A 22,798-nucleotide genomic window follows, 5' to 3' on the forward strand; every position below is an offset into this window, starting at 1 on the left:
CATTTCGAATAAAATGATCAATCCTTAGACAGCCGCCTTCACCCTCATCAACAAGAGTGAAGCTGCTGAGTGATGAGGCCGGCACGGCATTCCGCGTATGCACGTGTAGAACGCTGTGGCAGTCCCGGTAGCCGGTAGTTCTCCTCCTGATGACAATGGCGTAGACAGCTTCTGAAAGCTCGAGGAGATAATTCCATTTTTAATGTTAAAATTTTAGGTTGTGCTTAACTGACCGCTATGAACATAAATTGAAACTAAAGTTACTGTGAGTACTCATAATTCACTTTTATTTCCACTTCCCTTTCAGGATGATTCCATCTCCGTCAGGTGGACTTATGTCATTGCAGTGGTCGCTAACTTAGTTTCCTGTCGTGTTTACATCACATATACACTCCTGGAAATGGAAAAAAGAACACATTGACACCGGTGTGTCAGACCCACCATACTTGCTCCGGACACTGCAAGAGGGCTGTACAAGCAATGATCACACGCACGGCACAGCGGACACACCAGGAACCACGGTGTTGGCCGTCGAATGGCGTTAGCTGCGCAGCATTTGTGCACCGCCGCCGTCAGTGTCAGCCAGTTTGCCGTGGCATACGGAGCTCCATCGCAGTCTTTAACACTGGTAGCATGCCGCGACAGCGTGGACGTGAACCGTATGTGCAGTTGACGGACTTTGAGCGAGGGCGTATAGTGGGCATGCGGGAGGCCGGGTGGACGTACCGCCGAATTGCTCAACACGTGGGGCGTGAGGTCTCCACAGTACATCGATGTTGTCGCCAGTGGTCGGCGGAAGGTGCACGTGCCCGTCGACCTGGGACCGGACCGCAGCGACGCAAGGATGCACGCCAAGACCGTAGGATCCTACGCAGTGCCGTAGGGGACCGCACCGCCACTTCCCAGCAAATTAGGGACACTGTTGTTCCTGAGGTATCGGCGAGGACCATTCGCAACCGTCTCCATGAAGCTGGGCTACGGTCCCACACACCGTTAGGCCGTCTTCCGCTCACGCCCCAACATCGTGCAGCCCGCCTCCAGTGGTGTCGCGACAGGCGTGAATGGAGGGACGAATGGAGACGTGTCGTCTTCAGCGATGAGAGTCGCTTCTGCCTTGGTGCCAATGATGGTCGTATGCGTGTTTGGCGCCGTGCAGGTGAGCGCCACAATCAGCACTGCATACGACCGAGGCACACAGGGCCAACACCCAGCATCATGGTGTGGGGAGCGATCTCCTACACTGGCCGTACACCACTGGTGATCGTCGAGGGGACACTGAATAGTGCACGGTACATCCAAACCGTCATCAAACCCATCGTTCTACCATTCCTAGACCGGCAAGGGAACTTGCTGTTCCAACAGGACAATGCACGTCCGCATGTATCCCGTGCCACCCAACGTGCTCTAGAAGGTGTAAGTCAACTACCCTGGCCAGCAAGATCTCCGGATCTGTCCCCCATTGAGCATGTTTGGGACTGGATGAAGCGTCGTCTCACGCGATCTGCACGTCCAGCACGAACGCTGGTCCAACTGAGGCGCCAGGTGGAAATGGCATGGCAAGCCGTTCCACAGGACTTTATCCAGCATCTCTACGATCGTCTCCATGGGAGAATAGCAGCCTGTATTGCCGCGAAAGGTGGATCTACACTGTACTAGTGCCGACATTGTGCATGCTCTGTTGCCTGTGTCTATGTGCCTGTGGTTCTGTCAGTGTGATCATGTGATGTATCTGACCCCAGGAATGTGTCAATAAAGTTTCCCCTTCCTGGGACAATGAATTCACGGTGTTCTTATTTCAATTTCCAGGAGTGTATTTTGATTCACTGAACTAAGCAATTTGCAATCTTTCCTCAGTTCCTGTACTTCGAAATAACGGTGCTTGAAACCCGAGAATAATTTATTCATTTTCAAGTAGTTGGTCGTGATTGCACTTAATTGCATCAGAGAAATGTCAAGTTGCTTCCTTAAAGCTAGTCATATCCTTTTTCCTTTCATTGCGCTTATTCAGGTGCCTTCCTGCTCCGTCTATTTATGGCCACGAAGCTATCTATTTCTTCCCAATTTCCCCCCCCCCCCCCCCCCCCCCCTGAAGTAGGAATACGCTCGCAGGTTCGAATCCTACCTCGGGCATGAATGTGTGTGATGTCCTTAGGTTAGTTAGGTTTAAGTAGTTCTAAGTCTAGGGGACTGATGACCTTAGATGTTAAGTCCCATAGTGCTTAGAGCCATTTGAACCATTTTTCAGAATCGCGTGAATGGTCTTGTCTCTCCGCAGCTCATTGCGAAGGGCCGCGGCAGGGGCTATGCTGGTGCTTGGGGCAGTGCAAGTGGTAGAGTTCCGGTACAGGTCCTCTCCAGTATTGGCCGACCTTCCGCTGTATCCATTTAACAGCTTGTCATAGCGGTGCGGTTACGACCATTAGCGTCGGCAGTCACCAGCATTCCTGGACCTTTATCTATCGCTCACCCCGCAGCTTCTCCCGTCGTTCCACTCTGCTCAGTAGGGATGGGAGTTATCGCTTAAACAACCGATTTTCGGTTGTATCGGCCTTTTTTTTTTTCATCGCCAGTTTAACTGGAGCGTTAAAGCCGCTCAAAATAACCAGTTTCTGAAATAATCGATTTTCGGGTTTTCATTCCCATTATTCCCTGTAATAAACGTAGAAATCGAACAAACATTGAAAAATTTTGACTCCCTCAGTTACAACATACATAGGCTCAAAATATTAAATTAAATAGACAAATAAAAGAAGAAATAGTTCGTCCATTATTCACTGCTTTCTTTAAAACTGGCGAGTAGCTGATTACTACAAAAAAGTCGCCATTATTCTTCTATCGATTCTAATATTTTTGGAACTCTGCTCAAAAATCGTGTTGTAATTGAGGAACATACCAGTGTTTGGGCATTACCAATAGTCAGTGTCGCCTGTTTTCAATAGCTACAAGCAGCTAAGTGCACATGGAGAAACAGGCAACAGATCGGCTACTTTCTATTTTTATTGTAAAAGATGAATGAATTCACAAACTTCCAGCATGCTATAATAGCTATGGGTCAGCAACTTCTGTTAATCAGTACAACGAAAGACCAATCCAGAGTAGCAATTTTTTTTTAATTCACATGATTACTAGTTTGGCCGGCCGCTGTGGCCGAGGGGTTCTAGGTGCTTCACTCCGGAACCGCGCTGCTGCTAGGGTCGCAGATTCGAATCCTGCCTCGGGCATGGATGTGTGTGATGTCCTTAGGTTAGTTAGGTTAAAGGGGACTGATGACCTCAGATGTTAAGTCCCATAATGCTGAGAGCCATTTGAACTATTTTGATTACTAGTTTCGGGCCGAGACCCATTTTCAAATCATCGTGACATATTCAATAATGATGTATCCGTAGATGCGAAAACCATGTCAAGAATGCTCAACGAACAGTTCCAGTTATCTGTATGCGATGTAACTGTTCGTTGTACATTTTTGATATAGTTTTCGGATCGTTATAGTCACATATCATGGTGACTATTTTATTATGAAAACTAGCCATCAAGTGAATAAAAAAAGTAAAATTTGGTGCTTTGGACTAGTCTTTCGTTGTATGAGTGAACTGTTAAATTTTTTCTCCTGTTGCAAGTTCGTTACGGCTCATCCCATTCTTAATATGTTAAAGTAAGTGGGGCATTGCACTTCACTGACAACGCACTTCGTAAAATACTTCCGTACTAGGGATAGTGCCATTAAATGCGCCAACCTCATGGTAACAGGTACATTACGGCCTTAGCAAAGCTGTACCAGTTAATATCTCATGAGTTTGTTGCTCGTTTCTGTCGGCACTATTATTAAAATATCACTTACTGCATTTCCCAATTTCTCTAATAACACAACATTTCAAAGCATTGGAAATTTTACGAATAAAAAATTACTCTTTCTTTGAAAAGTGTATATTTAAAAACCAAAAATTTTTGCTCTGCTACTATGGCTAATTGATATTTCGGTGTCGTACCCGATTATTAGTAAAAATAAAATACCGGTTATTGAGAAGTGAAATACCGCTATAGGTTTCAGCCGGTCGATTCTTCCCATCCCTTCTGCTCAGACGCCTGTTGGCGATGCATTCCTGTCGGCATTTCCCAACAGCGGTATAATGACTGTTGTGCAGTCGACGCCGCCATGTGGAACAAACGAGCAGCCAGCGACCGCTGTCTCGTTGCACTTTCTAAACCACGCAGCGCACTGCACAGTGCTAGAGACGTGTGCAGCGTCATTATGCAGGGCAGTCTATCAGTAGCAGCAATGCGCGCCTCGACTCCAGTACAGAGCTTTGTTCCACATGAGATTCTAAACGAGGCTGTGGGCATTGTATCAACACGAGGCTGACGCATTCCAGAATTTACATTAACATTCTGTTCATTGTTTTCGTGAGAAAAAAATACAGGATCTATCAAAAAGAATCATCCGATTAAAAAAGTCGTAATTATTATGTTATTTGAGATATGTGCGTGAACAACATAGTGCCGGTAAGAGCAAACTCTGGAGTTTTACATGGTTCCCGCAGTGTGCGTCCACTTCGGTTCTAGTAAAAATGGTGTCAGAACAACAGAAAGCGTTTTGAGCAGCCCGGATCAGTAATAATTGTCCAGCGTGACTTTCGTACTAGGTACGGTGTGGATCCTCCTACAGCACAGAACATTAGACGATGGTGCGGACAGTTCCGAAAAACAGGTTGTTTGTCTAAAGGCAAGTCGCCGCGCGTCCCCGAGTGTCTGACACAGACGTCGAACGCAACCGTCATAGTTTCATAAGGAGTCCATAGAAATCCGTTCGCCTTGTAGTTCGATAGCTCAGCATGCCTCCGATGTCCATCTGGCGTGTGTTGTGTCGGGTTTTACACATGAAACCATACGAAGTTCAGCTACAGCAAGCTCTTCGTGAAGATGACAAACAACAACGTGAGGAGTTCTGTATTTTCGTTCTTGGCAAGATGGTGGATGACAATTTTCTTTCATGATTATTGTTCAGTGACGGGCCAATATTCCATTTAAATGGAAAGGTGAACCCTCACAATGTCAGAATATGGGGTACGGAACAACCACATAAAAGTTGTACAATATGAGAGGGAATGTTCAAAAATTAATGCATTTTGTGGAGATTCACAGAAGAAGGTGTATGGTCCATTTTTCTTTGCCGAGAACACTGCTACAGGAAGCACATATGTCGATATGTTTGAAGACTTTCTTATCCCACAGTTGTAGACTGATATGAACGACTTCATTTACCAAGACCATGGGCCACCGCCACACTGGCATCTGGAAGTATCGGAATTTTTAAATCAGAGGATTACTGAACGATGGATTGGTCGCACTGGACCAAATGATTCAGCCTTACATTATTGGTCTCAGAGGTCACCAAACCTGACTGTACGTGAATATTTCTTGTGGGGGTTTATAAAGTACTCTGTTTATGTGCCTCCGTTACCAACAATGAATGAATTGAGACATCGCGTAACAGCAGCTGTGGGAGCTGTAATTGAGACATGCTGGCTGCAGTGTGCGAACAATTTGAATACCTCATTGATATATGCCGTGCATCTCACAAGGGCTCATATTGAACACCTGTGAAAAGGTATGAAAATAAAAAAGTTTTTCCGGTCATCAAAAAAGGAAAATCATTGTATATGTTCATTAGTTTCATAAATATAAACGTGCCGAATCGGATGATTCTTTTTGATACACCCTGTTCTTCAATGTCTCGTTCTTTCTTGTTCCCATCTTTCACTCAGCCGCATTTACTGTTTTCTAGTTGAAAAACCATGGATTTCGAAGCCACAACGTGCTCTCTACAAGCACAAGGCTGCTAGAATCGATGTACGTCCTAAAGATACAGAGTAGTTATAATTAAACTGACTATGCTCCGTGTGCAGGCTTTATACATCGCAAAACGCTGAACCATCGTATGTATTTTCATTAACTGGTGCTCTCGCGGAGTATGCTGAAAAAATAATAGTTATACTTCCTGATGGCTCTAAGCACTATGGGACTTAACATCTGAGTTCATCAGTCCCCTAGATTTAGAACTACTTAAACTTAACGAACCCAAGGGCATTACACACATCCATTCCCAAGGCAGGAGTCAAATTTGCGACCGTAGCAGCATCGCGGTTCCGGACTGAAGCGCCTAGAACCGCTCGGTCACAGCGGCCGGCTTTCTACTTCCTGACTTCAAGGTGAAATACGGCAGCTGTAAGCAGTCAGAATGTGATGGGTCCAGGAAAAGTGTAGTAACGATCAAACACATGAAATCTGTGGTTCTGAAACGTTTATTATGTTGTGGTCACAATTTACAACATGGGTTTGATATGGTCTCCTCACACAGCAACATGCTCCATCTGTAACACGGCACGGTCGACAACTGCTCGCAGCACAACCGGTGCAATCAGGGTGATATGTCGTCGTATGCTAATTTTAGATCAGCAATATTCCGGATACACCCCTGATAGATACTACCTTTCAGATATCCCCACAACCAGAAATCACCCCGATTTAGGTCGGAGGTCTCGAAGGCCACACATCTTCAAATTGCCTAGAGCTGATGCGGTCGTAACCGAAGGTTTCTCGAAGCAAATCTTTCACCTGGTTAGCAATATGTGTCGCCCAGCCTTGTTCTAAAATATTAGTGTCGACACAGTTGCGTTTGTGTAAAGCTGGAACCGTTTGCTGCAGAAGAAAGTCTTCATGACGTTCAGATGTCACTGTGCACGTAACAGGACTGCGAGGTGTCGTCACCCCGAAGAAAAACGGTAATGTAGCAGCTTGTAAAGCCGCACGACATAGTCACATAAGCTGAGTGCTTAACTGAATCGCTCTACTGTTCCCGAACATGGTTGAAGTTTTCATCCGCCTCCGTATTACGGTTTTGTACGAGTTAGTTCTATTTGATACCACTGCGTAGTGATAACACCTAGATATTCCAACAGTGTTATTGTGCTAGTAGTTCAACATAAATGGTGTCGCCTGATGCTGCTGGATTCTCTAGTTGTTGCGTCTTTCGTTCGAAATCGTCGCTAGTGCGAGCAGAAATAAAATTGTTGTCCGTCCCTTAAGTTTTCCGCGATTCTGAACGAGACATAAGTATGTTGGTTTTCCCGCACTCATTCACTCCCAGACAGTAAACGATGCGTTGACGGCTGCCGCGACTTGAATAAAATGCAAAACGCGAACTCTGCTTTGCCGTATAAATCGTCACGGGTGACAAGATATCGTGTTATCAACACTGCATGCCGGTGTGGCCGTGCGGTTCTAGGCGCTTCAGTTTGGAACCGCGTGACCGCTACGGTCGCAGGTTCGAATCCTGCCTCGGGCATGGATGTGTGTGATGTCCTTAGGTTAGTTAGGTTTAAGTAGTTATAAGTTCTAGGGGACTGATGACCTCAGATGTTGAGTCCCATAGTGCTCAGAGCCATTTTGTTATCAACACCGAACTACCACAAAACCACGAAATGCACAAATTCACACGAAGGATCAACGCTTTGACGAGTTAACGGATGTTCAAGCCAACTTGACGCACGCATTATCTCCCGAAGGACGACTTTTCTGAATGTATGAACATTCTGTGCGTTGTACTCAAGTAGGAGGAGACTATACGAAACACTTGCACTAAAACCGCCGTCTTAAAGTTATTCTACTTTTTAGTAATCCAGTCTCGAAACCTTTTGGACTAACTGAATATGGTGACACGTCGACGATAAAATCTAACTTTTCTTCTTTTCTTTATTTTCAGTGCAGTTTATATTATACGTTGTACTGTGTACTTCAGCCCGAATACTCGTTTGATGCAGTTCTACGGGGCTGTGTATCTTGTGCAAGTCTTCATACACCGGGTGGTTATAATTCAAGTGCAGCTACTCATATTGGTCCATTGCGGGCTGTGGTTATCGTGTAACAGTGAAACTTGGCAGACAATCTAATGCTTCAATGCAGAACAATTTACGCTGAAAAAACAATTCTTTCCAATTTTGTCCACCAGATGCAAATCCGGCGCTGTGAATGCAAGAAAGACGTGTACAATGTTTCCATGAATTAGGTACGCGACGTGGGCAGGAAAGGTCAACCACTCGAGAAAGGCATAATGTTGATATTACTATTAACCGACAGTTAAAAAATTTGTTCGACATGAGCACTGCAGACGCCGACGAGATACTTAACAGCGCCAGATTGGTGACCAAAATTGAACTAATTATTCTTCCAGCGTAAATCGGTTCTGTATTAACGCTGTTTAGAGTATTTACCAAGTTTTGCTCCCATACGATAGTTATACCCCACGCTGGGATTCTGTGAGTAGCTGCACTTCAATTGCGACCACCCGGTCTCTGCAAAACCTTTACACAATACGTCGGTTTCAATTCGCTTACTGTACACCAGCCTTTGTCTCCTTCTGCAGGCTTACGTCGTCTTCCCCTCGCTCTTTCCTTGTTACTCAGATTTAGTAAAGTAACCATTCTGTAATGACTCAAGGAGTATCGAATAAACCCGTCCCTTCCTTCAGTCAAGTTGAGAGCATTATCTTTCTTTTCCTCATTTCTATGCAGTATCTCTTATTTAGTTGTCCGATCTCTCCATCTAATCATCACCATTTTTCTGCACACCACATTTCAGGAGCTTCCATTCTCTTCCTGTCTAAACTCTTTATCGCCCACGTTTTGCCTGTAAGGCCACAATCCGGACGCTAAGCACTGTAACTTCACATTAGACGTTAACAAGTTTCTCTGTTTTCCAAACTTTACTTGCTATTAAGTCTAAAATTTATATCCTGTTTATTTACAATTGTATTATTTATTCTGATGATAAGCAGCAAAAGCTCATGTCCTATTTTCTAAACAAATTCTCTTAGCGTAGCCTCATTTTATAACTGTAAAGCACAATATTGTGTACTTTATATGTTTTTACTCTGCTTCTGTATCACTGTCCATATGTAATACATCTGCATGTTATTCTGTAGCACTTTTGCCAATACTAGTTTTATGTTATTGAATTGTTAATTTCATTCAAATTATTATATAGGCTCTGTTTCTCGAGTTTAGTATTAACGTTTTTCCTGTTTTGATATTTTTATATTTATTTACTGCTCAACTTTTTTTACTTTCTTCATTGCTTAGCACTGCATTGCCAAAGATGGATTTTACTGTGTGTTCTTTCCTCACTCTAAATGAGCAACATATTTTCCAACGTTGTTTACGCATATTGTTACTTATTTGACGACGATAGTCAGTATGTCGCTGGTCTTGTTAGCAGAAAACCGGTTAATTATATAAATTATTCCCATATAACATAAAAATATTGTGCTTTTGATTTATAATTACATTGTTCTATCAATAAGCGAAAGAAGACTCATTTAAAATCGCGTTGTTTTGGCTATATTTCATTACCCTTGTTTAACTTACCTTCGTGTTCATCTCGTAACCACGTTTCAAACCACTCTCCTGACATTCTAAGTCCTTTGCTGGCACTGGCAGAGTTACAAGATCATTGGCCAATGTAGTATTTTTTTCTTCTTCTAGAACTTTAACCCCCTTTTCAATGTTCACTTGGATTTCCTTTAATATTTGCTCAGTGGACAGACTGAGTAACATGGGAGATAGGCTACAACTCTCACTCCTCAGTTCGTACTCTTCGATTCTTGCAACTGTACTCTGGTTTAATTCAAGTTGTTGTTTTTCTATATTTTATGCCTGATTACCTGAGAATTACACAATAACGCATTCCTTAAACCTTATATAAATCTCCTTTTTTCTAAATTTCACCTAGTGCAACATTCTCCGTGTCAGAGCACACGGCAGCATTGCAGAAACGTCTCTGGAAAAAGAACGCGCCACGCGAAGTCGGAGTAGCCTACTCGCTCCTCGCGGTCGCAGCCCGTAGTGTTATCAGCAGACGGCTGACGCTTGTGACTGTTGCACGCTGTCTTGCAAACGGAAGCCAACACTGCCCCTTATCTCCGCTGACACAGGCATTGAAGTCCGTCCCCAGAGGTCAACGTCCGGAGGCGTATTTTGAGGTCCAAACTCTGGGACTGTTACACGCTACACAGACCTAAGCGAATTGTGCACCATCTCCATGCCGTTATCGTTGCGGGGACCTGCTATGTGTCAAACTGCGTACGTGTGCGTGTCAGAGAGAGAGAGAGAGAGAGAGAGAGAGAGAGAGAGAGAGAGAGAGAGAGAGAGAGATAGTACTTCCGACTCGGAAACTGTAGAAATGGTAGAATTTGGTTTACTGATACAGTTTGTGCGTACATAAATCCGAAGGTGGAGAAGTGGGACTACTTTAAACTGCTCCATGAATCGTTTGTCGTGAATTCACTGCTCACAGCCATATTAGCAACCCTGAGCTACGGATGGGCGATATACGAAATCGACACTGATTCAGATTCTGTTCGATCTTCTGATCGCCTTGCGATTTAGTGATTTTTGTTGGTACTATATCCGCGATCTACCTTGGCACTTGCATGTCACTGTGGATTTTAATAACAAAAATAGCTGTGAAACACGGGCTAAATTATCTTCTGGGGTATATATCATATGTAGTAATGGCAACTAATCAGTAAATAAGATTCTGCAACTATGTTTCTGCCAAACTCTCGAACTCCCGCTTATCCAGCTATCTATTGACGTCTGATGGTACTGCCTCCAAGACAGGTACTGCCGCTGTAACTGATTCTCGCGATAGGAATTACAGCCAGTTTTCCACGATATATTTCGTATGTTAGGCATTTAATTATTCAGTAATGTTTTTTTCATTGTTTCATCTGAACGTAGAAATTGGAAGCAAATCGGCCAAATCTGGAGATGTTTGGTAACAACCTTTTCCTCTCCCTTTATATATTACATGTATATACGTTTAAAGTCAGATTACGGAATCTTATGTAGACGGTGATCTTCCATTTGTCTTGAAGGTAAAGTGTGCAAAATTTCATCAAGATCGGAATAAAACTGTAGATTAGTATGAATTACAAACAAACAAACGGACGCTCGCCTTTTTCTGTCGAACTACTTGCAGTGTTTGAACGTGTATACATGTTTTCAGTTGAAGTCTGTAAATGCACGTAAAGTACAGGAGAGAGAATTTGTATCTGCACCTTCCACAAAACACGATTTTCCTCTCTTACGTGTCCATGTGTGCGTAGAGAGCTGTGTGTCATCATCTACGGATCTTCTTCTTCCACTTAAAATTATATTCATTTAAACGTTCGATTGTACTACAGGGTGGCCTTCTGTTAAGCTTGCAGCAAGTCTGATTTTTTTGTTACATCGTACAGGGTGTTTCAAAAATGACCAGTATATTTGAAACGGCAATACAAACTAAACGAGCAGCGATAGAAATACACCGTTTGTTGCAATATGCTTGGGACAACAGTACATTTTCAGGCAGACAAACTTTCGAAATTACAGTAGTTACAATTTTCAACAACAGATGGCGCTGCGGTCTGGGAAACTCTATAGTACGATATTTTCCACATATCCACCATGCGTAGCAATAATATGGCGTAGTCTCTGAATTACCCGAAACCTTTGACAACGTGTCTGGCGGAATGGCTTCACATGCAGATGAGATGTACTGCTTCAGCTGTTCAATTGTTTCTGGATTCTGGCGGTACACCTGGTCTTTCAAGTGTCCCCACAGAAAGAAGTCAGAGGGGTTCATGACTGGCGAATAGGGAGGCCAATCCACGCCGCCTCCTGTATGTTTCGGATAGCCCAAAGCAATCACACGATCATCGAAATATTCATTCAGGAAATTAAAGACGTCGGCCGTGCGATGTGGCCGGGCACCATCTTGCATAAACCACGAGGTGTTCGCAATGTCGTCTAAGGCAGTTTGTACCACCACAAATTCACGAAGAATGTCCAGATAGCGTGATGCAGTAATCGTTTCGGATCTGAAAAATGGGCCAATGATTCCTTTGGAAGAAATGGCGGCCCAGACCAGTACTTTTTGAGGATGCAGGGACGATGGGACTGCAACACGGGGCTTTTCGGTTCCCCATATGCGCCAGTTCTGTTTATTGACGAAGCCGTCCAGGTAAAAATAAGCTTCGTCAGTAAACCAAATGCTGCCCACATGCATATCGCCGTCATCAATCCTGTGCACTATACCGTTAGCGAATGTCTCTCGTGCAGCAATGGTAGCGGCGCTGAGGGGTTGCCGCATTTGAATTTTGTATGGATAGAGGTGTAAACTCTGGCGCATGAGACGATACGTGGACGTTGGCGTCATTTGGACCGCAGCTGCAACACGGCGAACGGAAACCCGAGGCCGCTGTTGGATCACCTGCTGCACTAGCTGCGCGTTGCCCTCTGTGGTTGCCGTACGCGGTCGCCCTACCTTTCCAGCACGTTCATCCGTCACGTTCCCAGTCCGTTGAAATTTTTCAAACAGATCCTTTATTGTATCGCTTTTCGGTCCTTTGGTTACATTAAACCTCCGTTGAAAACTTCGTCTTGTTGCAACGACACTGTGTTCTAGGCGGTGGAATTCCAACACCAGAAAAATCCTCTGTTCTAAGGAATAAACCATGTTGTCTACAGCACACTTGCACGTTGTGAACAGCACACGCTTACAGCAGAAAGACGACGTACAGAATGGCGCCCCCACAGACTGCGTTGTCTTCTATATCTTTCACATCACTTGCAGCGCCATCTGTTGTTGAAAATTATAACTACTGTAATTTCGAAAGTTTGTCCGCCTGAAAATGTACTGTTGTCCCAAGCATATTGGAACAAACGGTGTATTTCTATCGCTGCTCGTTTAGTTTTTATTGCCGTTTCAAATATACCGGTCATTTTTGAAACACCCTGTACATATTGGTGTTTTTAGTGGGTTGTAATTTTGCACACTATTTTTACACACATTTACCTTGTGTCTCGGCTGAAACGAATTTATAAAAAAACCTTAACGCGCCCACTCATCTGAAGATACAATAACGTCGCTTCCAAAACTTTCCTAAAATTCGTTTTGACCTGCAGTACCAAGTAATAGCGAAGTGGAAAAAGATGTGAACAGCAACGGTGTACATAACTGCAACCCACATAACACACCAAGAGTGCAAGACATAACAAAAAAAAAAAGTGGCATTATGTCGAACAAACGAATAATGGCCTTGTCGTCTACATATATTTTGTTGCAGCTTGTGAAATAAAATAGAGGTCCTCACAAGATGGCTGTCGTAATATGTATCGACAAAAAATACGGAAAAAGACTATTTTGCAGAAGACGAAGTGTTTATAAACTATACTATTCGCCTCCCTTCTCACTGACAATTAGCCACCCAATGTCTACGACGGTAGTGAAATGTTGAAAATGCATCTGAGTCGCGAAATGCGGTGTTTCGGTGTACGATCTTTTCCTGTTGAGACCTTTAGCGTATGCTTGTATTCGTCAGCAGCGCAGATAACACTAGCGGGTTTGTTGTGAAACCGCAGGCAGGAAGAGTGAGTCGGTGTTTCTAGAAGAGACGTATTCACTGCTGCGGCACGGCGCCTACGCGTGTTAGCGCTACCGAGCCAGGTTAACTCCTCATGGTGGTCTGTGCCGTAGCTGTTGCAAACGGCGAAGATTTTATTTTATTTTTTGGTATTAAGAGGTGTGAACGCATGACATTCGCTTGTGCATTCAAGTAATGTCCGTGAAAATGTACTGATAACGCGGTATTTTCGGTAAGAAACACGATACGTCATGTCTCTTCTGTCTAAAACCAGTGCATATACACGAGTAAAAATATTGCTTCTCTCACCTACTTGGCTAGTTTCTTTCAAACTTCTGCTAAGTATTATATATTTAATCAAACATTTGCAGAAACATGTTTACATGCAGTTCTTCGCAGAATCTGATCGTAAACTGCAAAAGTGTTTTGAAATGCAAGCGCATCGCAAACTATGTGGAGTTCCATTAGTTCCATAAACATCATTTTCACGCAACCCGACTTAGATATTTCCATCAGTGTGGGCGACCAGAAGAAATGTTTGGAATGAAACTTCCTGGCAGATTAAAACTGACCTTTGACTTCCGCGGGGAAGTGCTCTAGCAGCTGAGCTACCCAAGCAAGACTCACGACCCGCCCTCACAGCTTCAATTCTGCCAGTACCTCGTCTCCTACCTTCCAAACTTCACGGAAACTCTTCTGCGAACTTTGCAGAACTAGCACTCCCGGAAGAAAGGTTTGCAGAAGAGCTTCTCTGAATTTTGGAACGTAGGAGACGAGGTACTGGCAGAAGTAAAGCTGTGAGGACGGGACGTGAGTCGTGCTTGGGTAGCTCAGTTGGTAGAGCAGTTGCCCGCGTAAGGCAAAGGTCCCGAGTTCGGACTCTCGGTGCGACACGCAGTTTTAATCTGCCATGAAGTTTCATATCAGCGCACACTTTGCTGCAAAGTGAAAATCTCTTTCTTAAATGTTTAGAATGTTCGATACACAACGTTTAACGGTCTTACCACGTTTTAGAAGCGCAAATTTGTATCTGTTAGTCAAGCAGTGGCAAGGACTCGCTCCTGGAAGGAATTGCACATGATAAGAAGAGATGGTAAAGGGCGACACTAGATTGTATGCAGATTGTCGGGCAAACGTGGGCGTGCTCGTCACTGGTAGGCTATCATTTTACGACAATAGCTCCAAAAAAAGAAGACGCAATTCTGACCTATATATTGGAAAATTTTACTCGACTGATGCTAGGCGTCTTTTACGTAATTCGCTGGCCCTGAGACGACCAAATTTCCCCGAACTAGAGGGTTGTACTAACGAGGTGCGCTGCATACTACCTACCCAAGTAAATTGATATTTTCGACAAGAAACCTTAAGAATGAGTTTCTCTATGCGGAGAAAGATATTTCAGTAGCGAATCAGGAACTATAATTTTACTTAGCGTACACCCTTCATGCGGAGCAGGTGACTGGATTATAGGTAACACATAATGCACACGCTCACTGCAAAGCGCGTATTCCTGCCCCAGTCAGGGACATAACCAATACAGATATCCAGACAACCGCACTAGAGTGTCGCAGGAGGAATGGCCAATATTCAGGGATATAACAGGAAGGTACATTTCAAGCAAAGAGCTCCATATGTATGCTCTACATATGAGACGTGGCCATTATTAATGACAGACGTGATGTTTGGCCTAAACTGTTTTAACCCTGATCCGTGAAGATGGTTTGTGACTGAAACCGGTCGATATTTTAGTTTTAAATTTTAAAAAAATCAGCAGTTGTAACGGTCGCAGGTTCGAATCCTGCCTCGGGCATGGATGTGTGTGATGTCCTTAGGATGGTTAGGTTTAAGTAGTTCTAAGTCTAGGGGACTGATGACCACAGGTGTTAAGTCGCATTGTGCTCAGAGCCATTTGAACCATTTCTTAAAAAAAGCAGCTGATGGTCAAACATGCATTTCATTCACATTTATTTTCTGTATCATTAAGTGTATAAGAAAGATTTTGAAGCTGAATTTTACTTTCCCATTAGATGCAGCGGTCCCAAATTAGCCTAGTGCGATATTTGTTTTATCGATCTGTATTAGTAGGGACAATAAAACACAGAGAACAACCAGTACTCCAGGGACGACAGTACTGCCCTGGCCCACACCACTACCGCCATGCAGCTGCTGGTTATTCATACTGTTTTACGGTCCCCGCAAGTGCGTATCGGTAAACAAATAACGCACTACACTAATTTGCGACCGCTCTAGGAAATGGATAGGTGAAACTTCTCTTTAAAAATCATTTTTCTGTGTTGCACACTACAAAAAGTAACAATGTACATTATATGTTTACTGTTGGGTTTGTGCATACGTTCGTAACATTGTTCCGTAACTTTTATCAGATATATGTAACAGAGACCTCAGTCATCAATAATATACACTCCTGGAAATGGAAAAAAGAACACATTGACACCGGTGTGTCAGACCCACCATACTTGCTCCGGACACTGCGAGAGGGCTGTACAAGCAATGATCACACGCACGGCACAGCGGACACACCAGGAACCGCGGTGTTGGCCGTCGAATGGCGCTAGCTGCGCAGCATTTGTGCACCGCCGCAGTCAGTGTCAGCCAGTTTGCCGTGGCATACGGAGCTCCATCGCAGTCTTTAACACTAGTAGCATGCCGCGACAGCGTGGACGTGAACCGTATGTGCAGTTGACGGACTTTGAGCGAGGGCGTATAGTGGGCATGCGGGAGGCCGGGTGGACGTACCGCCGAATTGCTCAACACGTGGGGCGTGAGGTCTCCACAGTACATCGATGTTGTCGCCAGTGGTCGGCGGAAGGTGCACGTGCCCGTCGACCTGGGACCGGACCGCAACGACGCACGGATGCACGCCAAGACCGTAGGATCCTACGCAGTGCCGTAGGGGACCGCACCGCCACTTCACAGCAAATTAGGGACACTGTTGCTCCTGGGGTATCGGCGAGGACCATTCGCAACCGTCTCCATGAAGCTGGGCTACGGTCCCGCACACCGTTAGGCCGTCTTCCGCTCACGCCCCAACATCGTGCAGCCCGCCTCCAGTGGTGTCGCGACAGGCGTGAATGGAGGGACGAATGGAGACGTGTCGTCTTCAGCGATGAGAGTCGCTTCTGCCTTGGTGCCAATGATGGTCGTATGCGTGTTTGGCGCCGTGCAGGTGAGCGCCACAATCAGGACTGCATACGACCGAGGCACACAGGGCCAACACCCGGCATCGTGGTGTGGGGAGCGATCTCCTACACTGGCCGTACACCACTGGTGATCGTCGAGGGGACACTGAATAGTGCACGGTACATCCAAACCGTCATCGAACCCATCGTTCTACCATTCCTAGACCGGCAAGGGAACTTGCTGTTCCAACAGGACAATGCACGTCCGCATGTATCCCGTGCCACCCAACGTGCTCTAGAAGGTGTAAGTCAACTACCCTGGCCAGCAAGATCTCCGGATCTGTCCCCCATTGAGCATGTTTGGGACTGGATGAAGCGTCGTCTCACGCGGTCTGCACGTCCAGCACGAACGCTGGTCCAACTGAGGCGCCAGGTGGAAATGGCATGGCAAGCCGTTCCACAGGACTACATCCAGCATCTCTACGATCGTCTCCATGGGAGAATAGCAGCCTGCATTGCTGCGAAAGGTGGATGTACACTGTACTAGTGCCGACATTGTGCATGCTCTGTTGCCTGTGTCTATGTGCCTGTGGTTCTGTCAGTGTGATCATGTGATGTATCTGACCCCAGGAATGTGTCAATAAAGTTTCCCCTTCCTGGGACAATGAATTCATGGTGTTCTTATTTCAATTTCCATGAGTGTATTCTCCTTCACTATTTAGAAGTCTGCCAACGCTGGGGTAACTTTTCGATTCCGCTACTGCAGAAATGACGTTTTTGAGGCGAAGAACTCGTCGAGCCGTGTTCAGAGAGCATTTTCATCCGCACAGGAAGTTCCTCGAAGGTTGTTCAACACACCTAATAACGACGCATAAAACACCACACACACAAACTCAACGATGTTAATAAAATACACACGTTTCATACACAGCACTAACCGAACGCTATTAGATACTTCCTCAAAAGACCCGATTCAGTGTTACATATACGCTTATCATAATTACAGACAGCAGCTTGCATTAGACAAGCTTCGATCAACATTACGTGAAGCCCAATTTTTGAAGGCTACAATTCATTGTTGCGACTGAAGCCCACACTCATAAATATAACTGCTTAACCCAGTTTTGTGGCTCGGCACAATGACTAGCGTATAAACTTGACGTAGGTTCCAATCTGTGAACTGAAAAAAAAATTTTTTATTTCTAAATCTAATCAAATGAGTGATAGTTTAAATGCATTTTTTTTTAATTTTATTCGTTGCTGCGTCGTTTCCAGCATCGTACTGACCGTATTTGCCCATATTTTTCTTCCCATCATTCTTTCTTCGTTTGGAATCTGCTTGTGTCGCCTATAATCTCCAACGAAGTGCCAATGACGGCTCCTCATCGCTTGGTAACGCTGCATCTCGTGTTGCCAGTGTGAGGATAGTTTCGGGTAGCCAAATGTAACGAGAAATTGTAGTTTGCTTTTGCAGCTGAAACTGATTTTTTTGCCTGACTTGAATCTGCTCGTAGAGGTTAGCTTTTATCGCCGTGAATAGAGTGATAGTGATTTTAGTTCATCCGCACATGGTTGACTGCAATTTTCTCGGATACACTGCACATCACGAGGTTGTAGTTTGGACATGAGTTTAAATTCAGGTCTACGAAATGTGTCGTCTGCCGCAGTTAAGTCATTGATTTATTTTTATTTTTTTTTTTTTAATTGAGCACTATGGGACTTAACTTCTAAGGTCATCAGTCCCCTAGAACTTAGAACTACTTAAACCTAACTAACCTAAGGACATCACACACATCCATACCCGAGGCAGGATTCGAACCTGCGACCGTAGCGGTCGCGCGGTTCCAGACTATAGCGCCTAGAACCACTCGGCCACTCCGGCCGGCTAAGTCATCCATAACTTCAAATCAGCCTGCCGTTGTGGCCGAGCGGTTCTAGGTGCTTCAGTCTGGAACCGCGCAACCGCTACGGCCGCTGCTTCGAATCCTGCCCCGGACATGGATGTGTGTGATGTACTTAGGTTAGTTAGGTTTAAGTAGTTCTAAGTTCTAGCGAACTGATGACCTCAGATGTTAAGTCCCATAGTGCTCAGAGCCATTTGAACCATTTTTGAACTTCAAATCAGCTGTCGACAGAGCATCTCGCATTTCCGGAATACCTCGCGCCGGCCTATTCCAACACTGTTCTGCGTTACACATTAACAGCGTTTGTGAAGTGACCTGCGGAGTGTGTCATTTATAACCGAGCGGTAACTAGCAGACGATGTGGCAACACTGTAGCGGGAACTGACAGACTTCAAATAACAAGTAATTTTAATCGGACTGTATGTATATAAGAAGGGTAGAAGGACGGATCCTCAAAATTACAAACCAATATCCTTAACATCGGTTTGTTGCAGGATTCTCGAACATATTCTCAGTTCGAATATAATGAATTTCCTTGAAACAGCGAAGTTGCTGTCCAAGCATCAGCACGGCTTTAGAAAGCATCGCTCCTGCGAAACGCAACTCGCCCTTTTTTCACATGATATCTTGCGAACCATGGATGAAGGGTATCAGACGGATGCCATATTCCTTGACTTCCGGAAAGCGTTTGTCTCGGTGCCCCACTGCAGACTCCTAACGAAGGTACGAGGTACGTATGGGATTGGTTCCCAAGTATGTGAGTGGCTTGAAGACTTCTTAAGTAATAGAACCCAGTACGTTGTCCTCGATGGTGAGTGTTCGTCGGAGGTGAGGGTATAATCTGGAGCGCCCCAGGGAAGTGTGGTAGGTCTGCTGTTGTTTTCTATCTACATCAATGATCTTTTGTATAGGGTGGGTAGCAATGTGCGGCTGTTTGCTGATGATGCTGTGGTGTACGGGAAGGTGTCGTCGTTGAGTGACTGTAGGAGGATACAAGATGACTTGGACAGGATTTGTAATTGGTGTAAAGAATGGCAGCTAACTCTAAATATAGATAAATGTAAATTAATGCAGATGAATAGGAAAAAGAATCCTGTAATGTTTGAATACTCCATTAGTAGTGTAGCGCTTGAGACAGTCACGTCGCCGGCCGGAGTGGCCGAGCGGTTCTAGGCGCTACGGTCTGGAACCGCGCGACCGCTGCGGTCGCAGGTTCGAATCCTGCGTCGGGCATGGATGTGTGTGATGTCCTTAGGTTAGTTAGGTTCAAGTAGTTATAAGTTCTAGGGGACTTATGACCTCAGCAGTTGAGTCCCATAGTGCTCAGAGCCATTTGAACCATTTTGAACACAGTCACGTCGATCAAATATTTGGGCGTAACATTGCAGAGCGATATGAAGTGGGACAAGCATGTAATGTCAGTTGTGGGGAAGGCGGATAGTCTTCGGTTCATTGGTAGAATTTTGGGAAGAGGTGGTTCATTTGTAAAGGAGACCGCTTATAAAACACTAATACGACCTATTCTTGAGTACTGCTCGAGCGTTTGGGATCCCTATGAGGTCGGATTGAGGGAGGACATAGAAGCAATTCAGAGGCGGGCTGCTAGATTTGTTACTGGTAGGTTCGATCATCACGCGAGTGTTACGGAAATGCTTCAGGAACTCGGGTGGGAGTCTCTAGAGGAAAGGAGGCGTTCTTTTCGTGAATCGCTATTGAGGAAATTTAGAGAACCAGCATTTGAGGCTGACTGCAGTACAATTTTACTGCCGCCAACTTACATTTCGCGGAAAGACCACAAAGATAAGATAAGAGAGATTATGGCTCGTACTGAGGCATATAGGCAGTCATTTTTCCCTCGTTGTGTTTGGAAGTGGAACAGGGAGAGAAGATGCTAGTTGTGGTACGAGGTACCCTCCGCCACGCACCGTATGGTGGATTGCGGAGTATGGATGTAGATGTAGATGTATGTACTGGGCGGCACTGACTTCAGTACGAAATACCATAGATATTGCGCTGGCTCGTTGGATAATGCGTGGAGACCATAAAAATTTTAAAAAAAGTTTCAAACAGCTGCAGAGCGAAAGACTCATTCCGGAACGACTGATCTAGCTAATGGACCCCCGAATACCGGCACTTGAAGCTCGAGGAACAAAGGACAGTCTGCAGCGGGCGGAGGACAGGAAGCAATCTGCTAATCGGCCGGCCGGCGGTTTCCCTTTCGCTGCACGTGCAACGCGAGCAGCGGAGAAAGCCGCTGTGCGGCTGCACGCGGCGACCCGAGCAGCCCGGCCGACCGGTCTGGTGCGGGGGCGGCGGCCGGCGGCCGGCTCCCCCTTCCTCACACGACAATTGGCGGCGGCGCTGCTGAGGTCATTGCGTCAATTTGCGCCTTCCTCGGCCGCGCCGAGACGAGTGGACACTGCCGCGCGACAGTCGCTGGTGCGTGCGTTGCGGCAGCAGAAGCCCCGGCGTCTTCAGGAGCGCGTAGCGTGCAGCAAGCTGGAGCAGGGCGCCGGCAGCAGGGCTGCCACCATGGTGGTGGGAAGCGTGGAGCGCGCGCACGGCCACGGACACGGCAGGGGCCCGCGCGCACAGCACGTGCGCCACCAGGCCAGGTGCGTACCCGATCTGCACGTCCCACGTGACAGCCTCGCGTTTCTACTCGGCCTGCTTAAGACCGCGCTTCCACCCGCGCCGAAAACTTTTTCTCGAAGTCAACAAAAGAAGTAAATTCCTTAGATGGGCCTGCGAACGTTGTGGACTTTTTTGCCAATAACGCGGTCTGGGTTGCAGTTACTACGAAGTTTCTGCTACTGTCAACAATTCTGTAATTAACATTCAACTAACGTCAGAAGTAGTGTCGTGTATACTCAGAGCTTGAATTAATTCACGCTGTGTGTGTGGCTTTCGAGTGGAGTGAAAAGAATAGTACATTTGCGGGAAGTGCTACTCTTCTGCTCTCATCGCAAGGAATCAGCTGCGGATAGTCACCGTTTGTTAGTGAACGTGTATGGAAAACGTGCTCTATTGGAAACAACGTGCTGACGATTTGATTCGGCCGGCAGGAGTGGTCGAGCGGTTCTAGGCGCTACAGTCTGGAACCACGCGACCGCTACGGTCGCAGGTTCGAATCCTGCCGCGGGCGTGGATGTGTGTGATGTCCTTAGGTTGGTTAGGTTTAAGTAGTTCTAAGTTCTAGGGGACTGATGACCTCAGAAGTTAAGCCCCATAGTGGTCAGAGCCATTTGATTTGATTCGACGATTCAGATACAAAGATTCTGAGGTGACTGAACGCTACTGAGCACAGATACTGGATCCGAATCGCGCACTTAGGACAAACACCGGCAATTTGCTCAGCTTCTTTGCTGTCATTCTGCGTCATGACAGTGCCAAACCACACGTTGCAAACAGAGTTAAAGAAACCCTGAAGGGACGTAGATGGGATGTATACCCTTCCTGACGTATTCAACATTGGCCCTTCCGATTTCAATTTCTTTCGGTTCACGCAGCGTGGCCTTTCTGGACTACACTTCACATCTTGGAAAGATCTCGAAACATATCTCCATGTGTGGATCACCTCAAAAGAATTTTAATTTTTTGTCTTGGAAACCATTTTACCCGAAGAGTGGAGAAATGGTTATAGCTACCTAAGAACCCTATGTTCACTAAATTATCATTTACTATTCTATTAAAATAAACATATGTTTTCTGTCCAACAAACACCCAGAATTAATCCAAGTACCCAATACACTACCAGTCGCAAAGTAAAATAGTTCATCGTCGCGGAAGCAATATGTGTACGTACGCAACGAAAGACTTCTAAACTTTGAATACTCTCACGACTAGATGTCGTAGGTGCTGGTAGGTCTTCCGGGTTTTATATCAGTGGTCAATGAAACTTCTTCCGACTGCAACATAATAGCTGAACCAGGACCACCTCTGACGATGTCAAGCGCAGCCCTGGACGAAACGTTAGGAACGGAAAATTTTCACGGACCTCGGCCATACAAACTGCAAGGCCCAGCGCCTAGAACCGCTAGGTACGAGCATATGGGATTGGTTCCTAAGTATGTGAGTTGTTATTCTGCATTTTATTTAGCTGGCCACGACACGTTTGAAAATATCACAGAATGTCAGCTGAAAATGTTAAACCTATTCACTTTGTTGTTAGTCTATTGCTATTTTCATAGCACCTGATCAAAAGGAGCAAAGATTAGAGTGAACATCCTGTCCAGACTGGTGGAGTTGCGCCTGTTGGTTCCAGAGACTTTCTCTGTGAAACTTGTCGAACGTAG

The 22,798-nt window shown here is 45.4% G+C and overlaps 1 protein-coding gene across 3 annotated transcripts in view; it reads left to right on the forward strand.

Moving 5' to 3' along the window:
* LOC124605241 (transmembrane ascorbate-dependent reductase CYB561) overlaps positions 1 to 22,798 on the forward strand; it is a 299,305-nt gene that overhangs the window by 23,134 nt on the left and 253,373 nt on the right. For 2 of the 3 annotated variants that reach the window (XM_047136793.1, XM_047136792.1), the window contains exon 1: positions 20,912 to 21,118. The exons of the other annotated variant lie outside the window; for it this stretch is intronic. In XM_047136793.1, the coding sequence (XP_046992749.1) occupies positions 21,036 to 21,118 (83 nt within the window). In that variant the 5' untranslated portion in view covers positions 20,912 to 21,035. Of the gene's footprint in view, positions 1 to 20,911; positions 21,119 to 22,798 lie in introns of those variants that run through there. 3 annotated transcript variants of the gene reach the window in all.

This window comes from Schistocerca americana, chromosome 3, assembly GCF_021461395.2.
Source record: "Schistocerca americana isolate TAMUIC-IGC-003095 chromosome 3, iqSchAmer2.1, whole genome shotgun sequence".
Classification (NCBI taxonomy): Eukaryota; Metazoa; Arthropoda; class Insecta; order Orthoptera; family Acrididae; genus Schistocerca; species Schistocerca americana.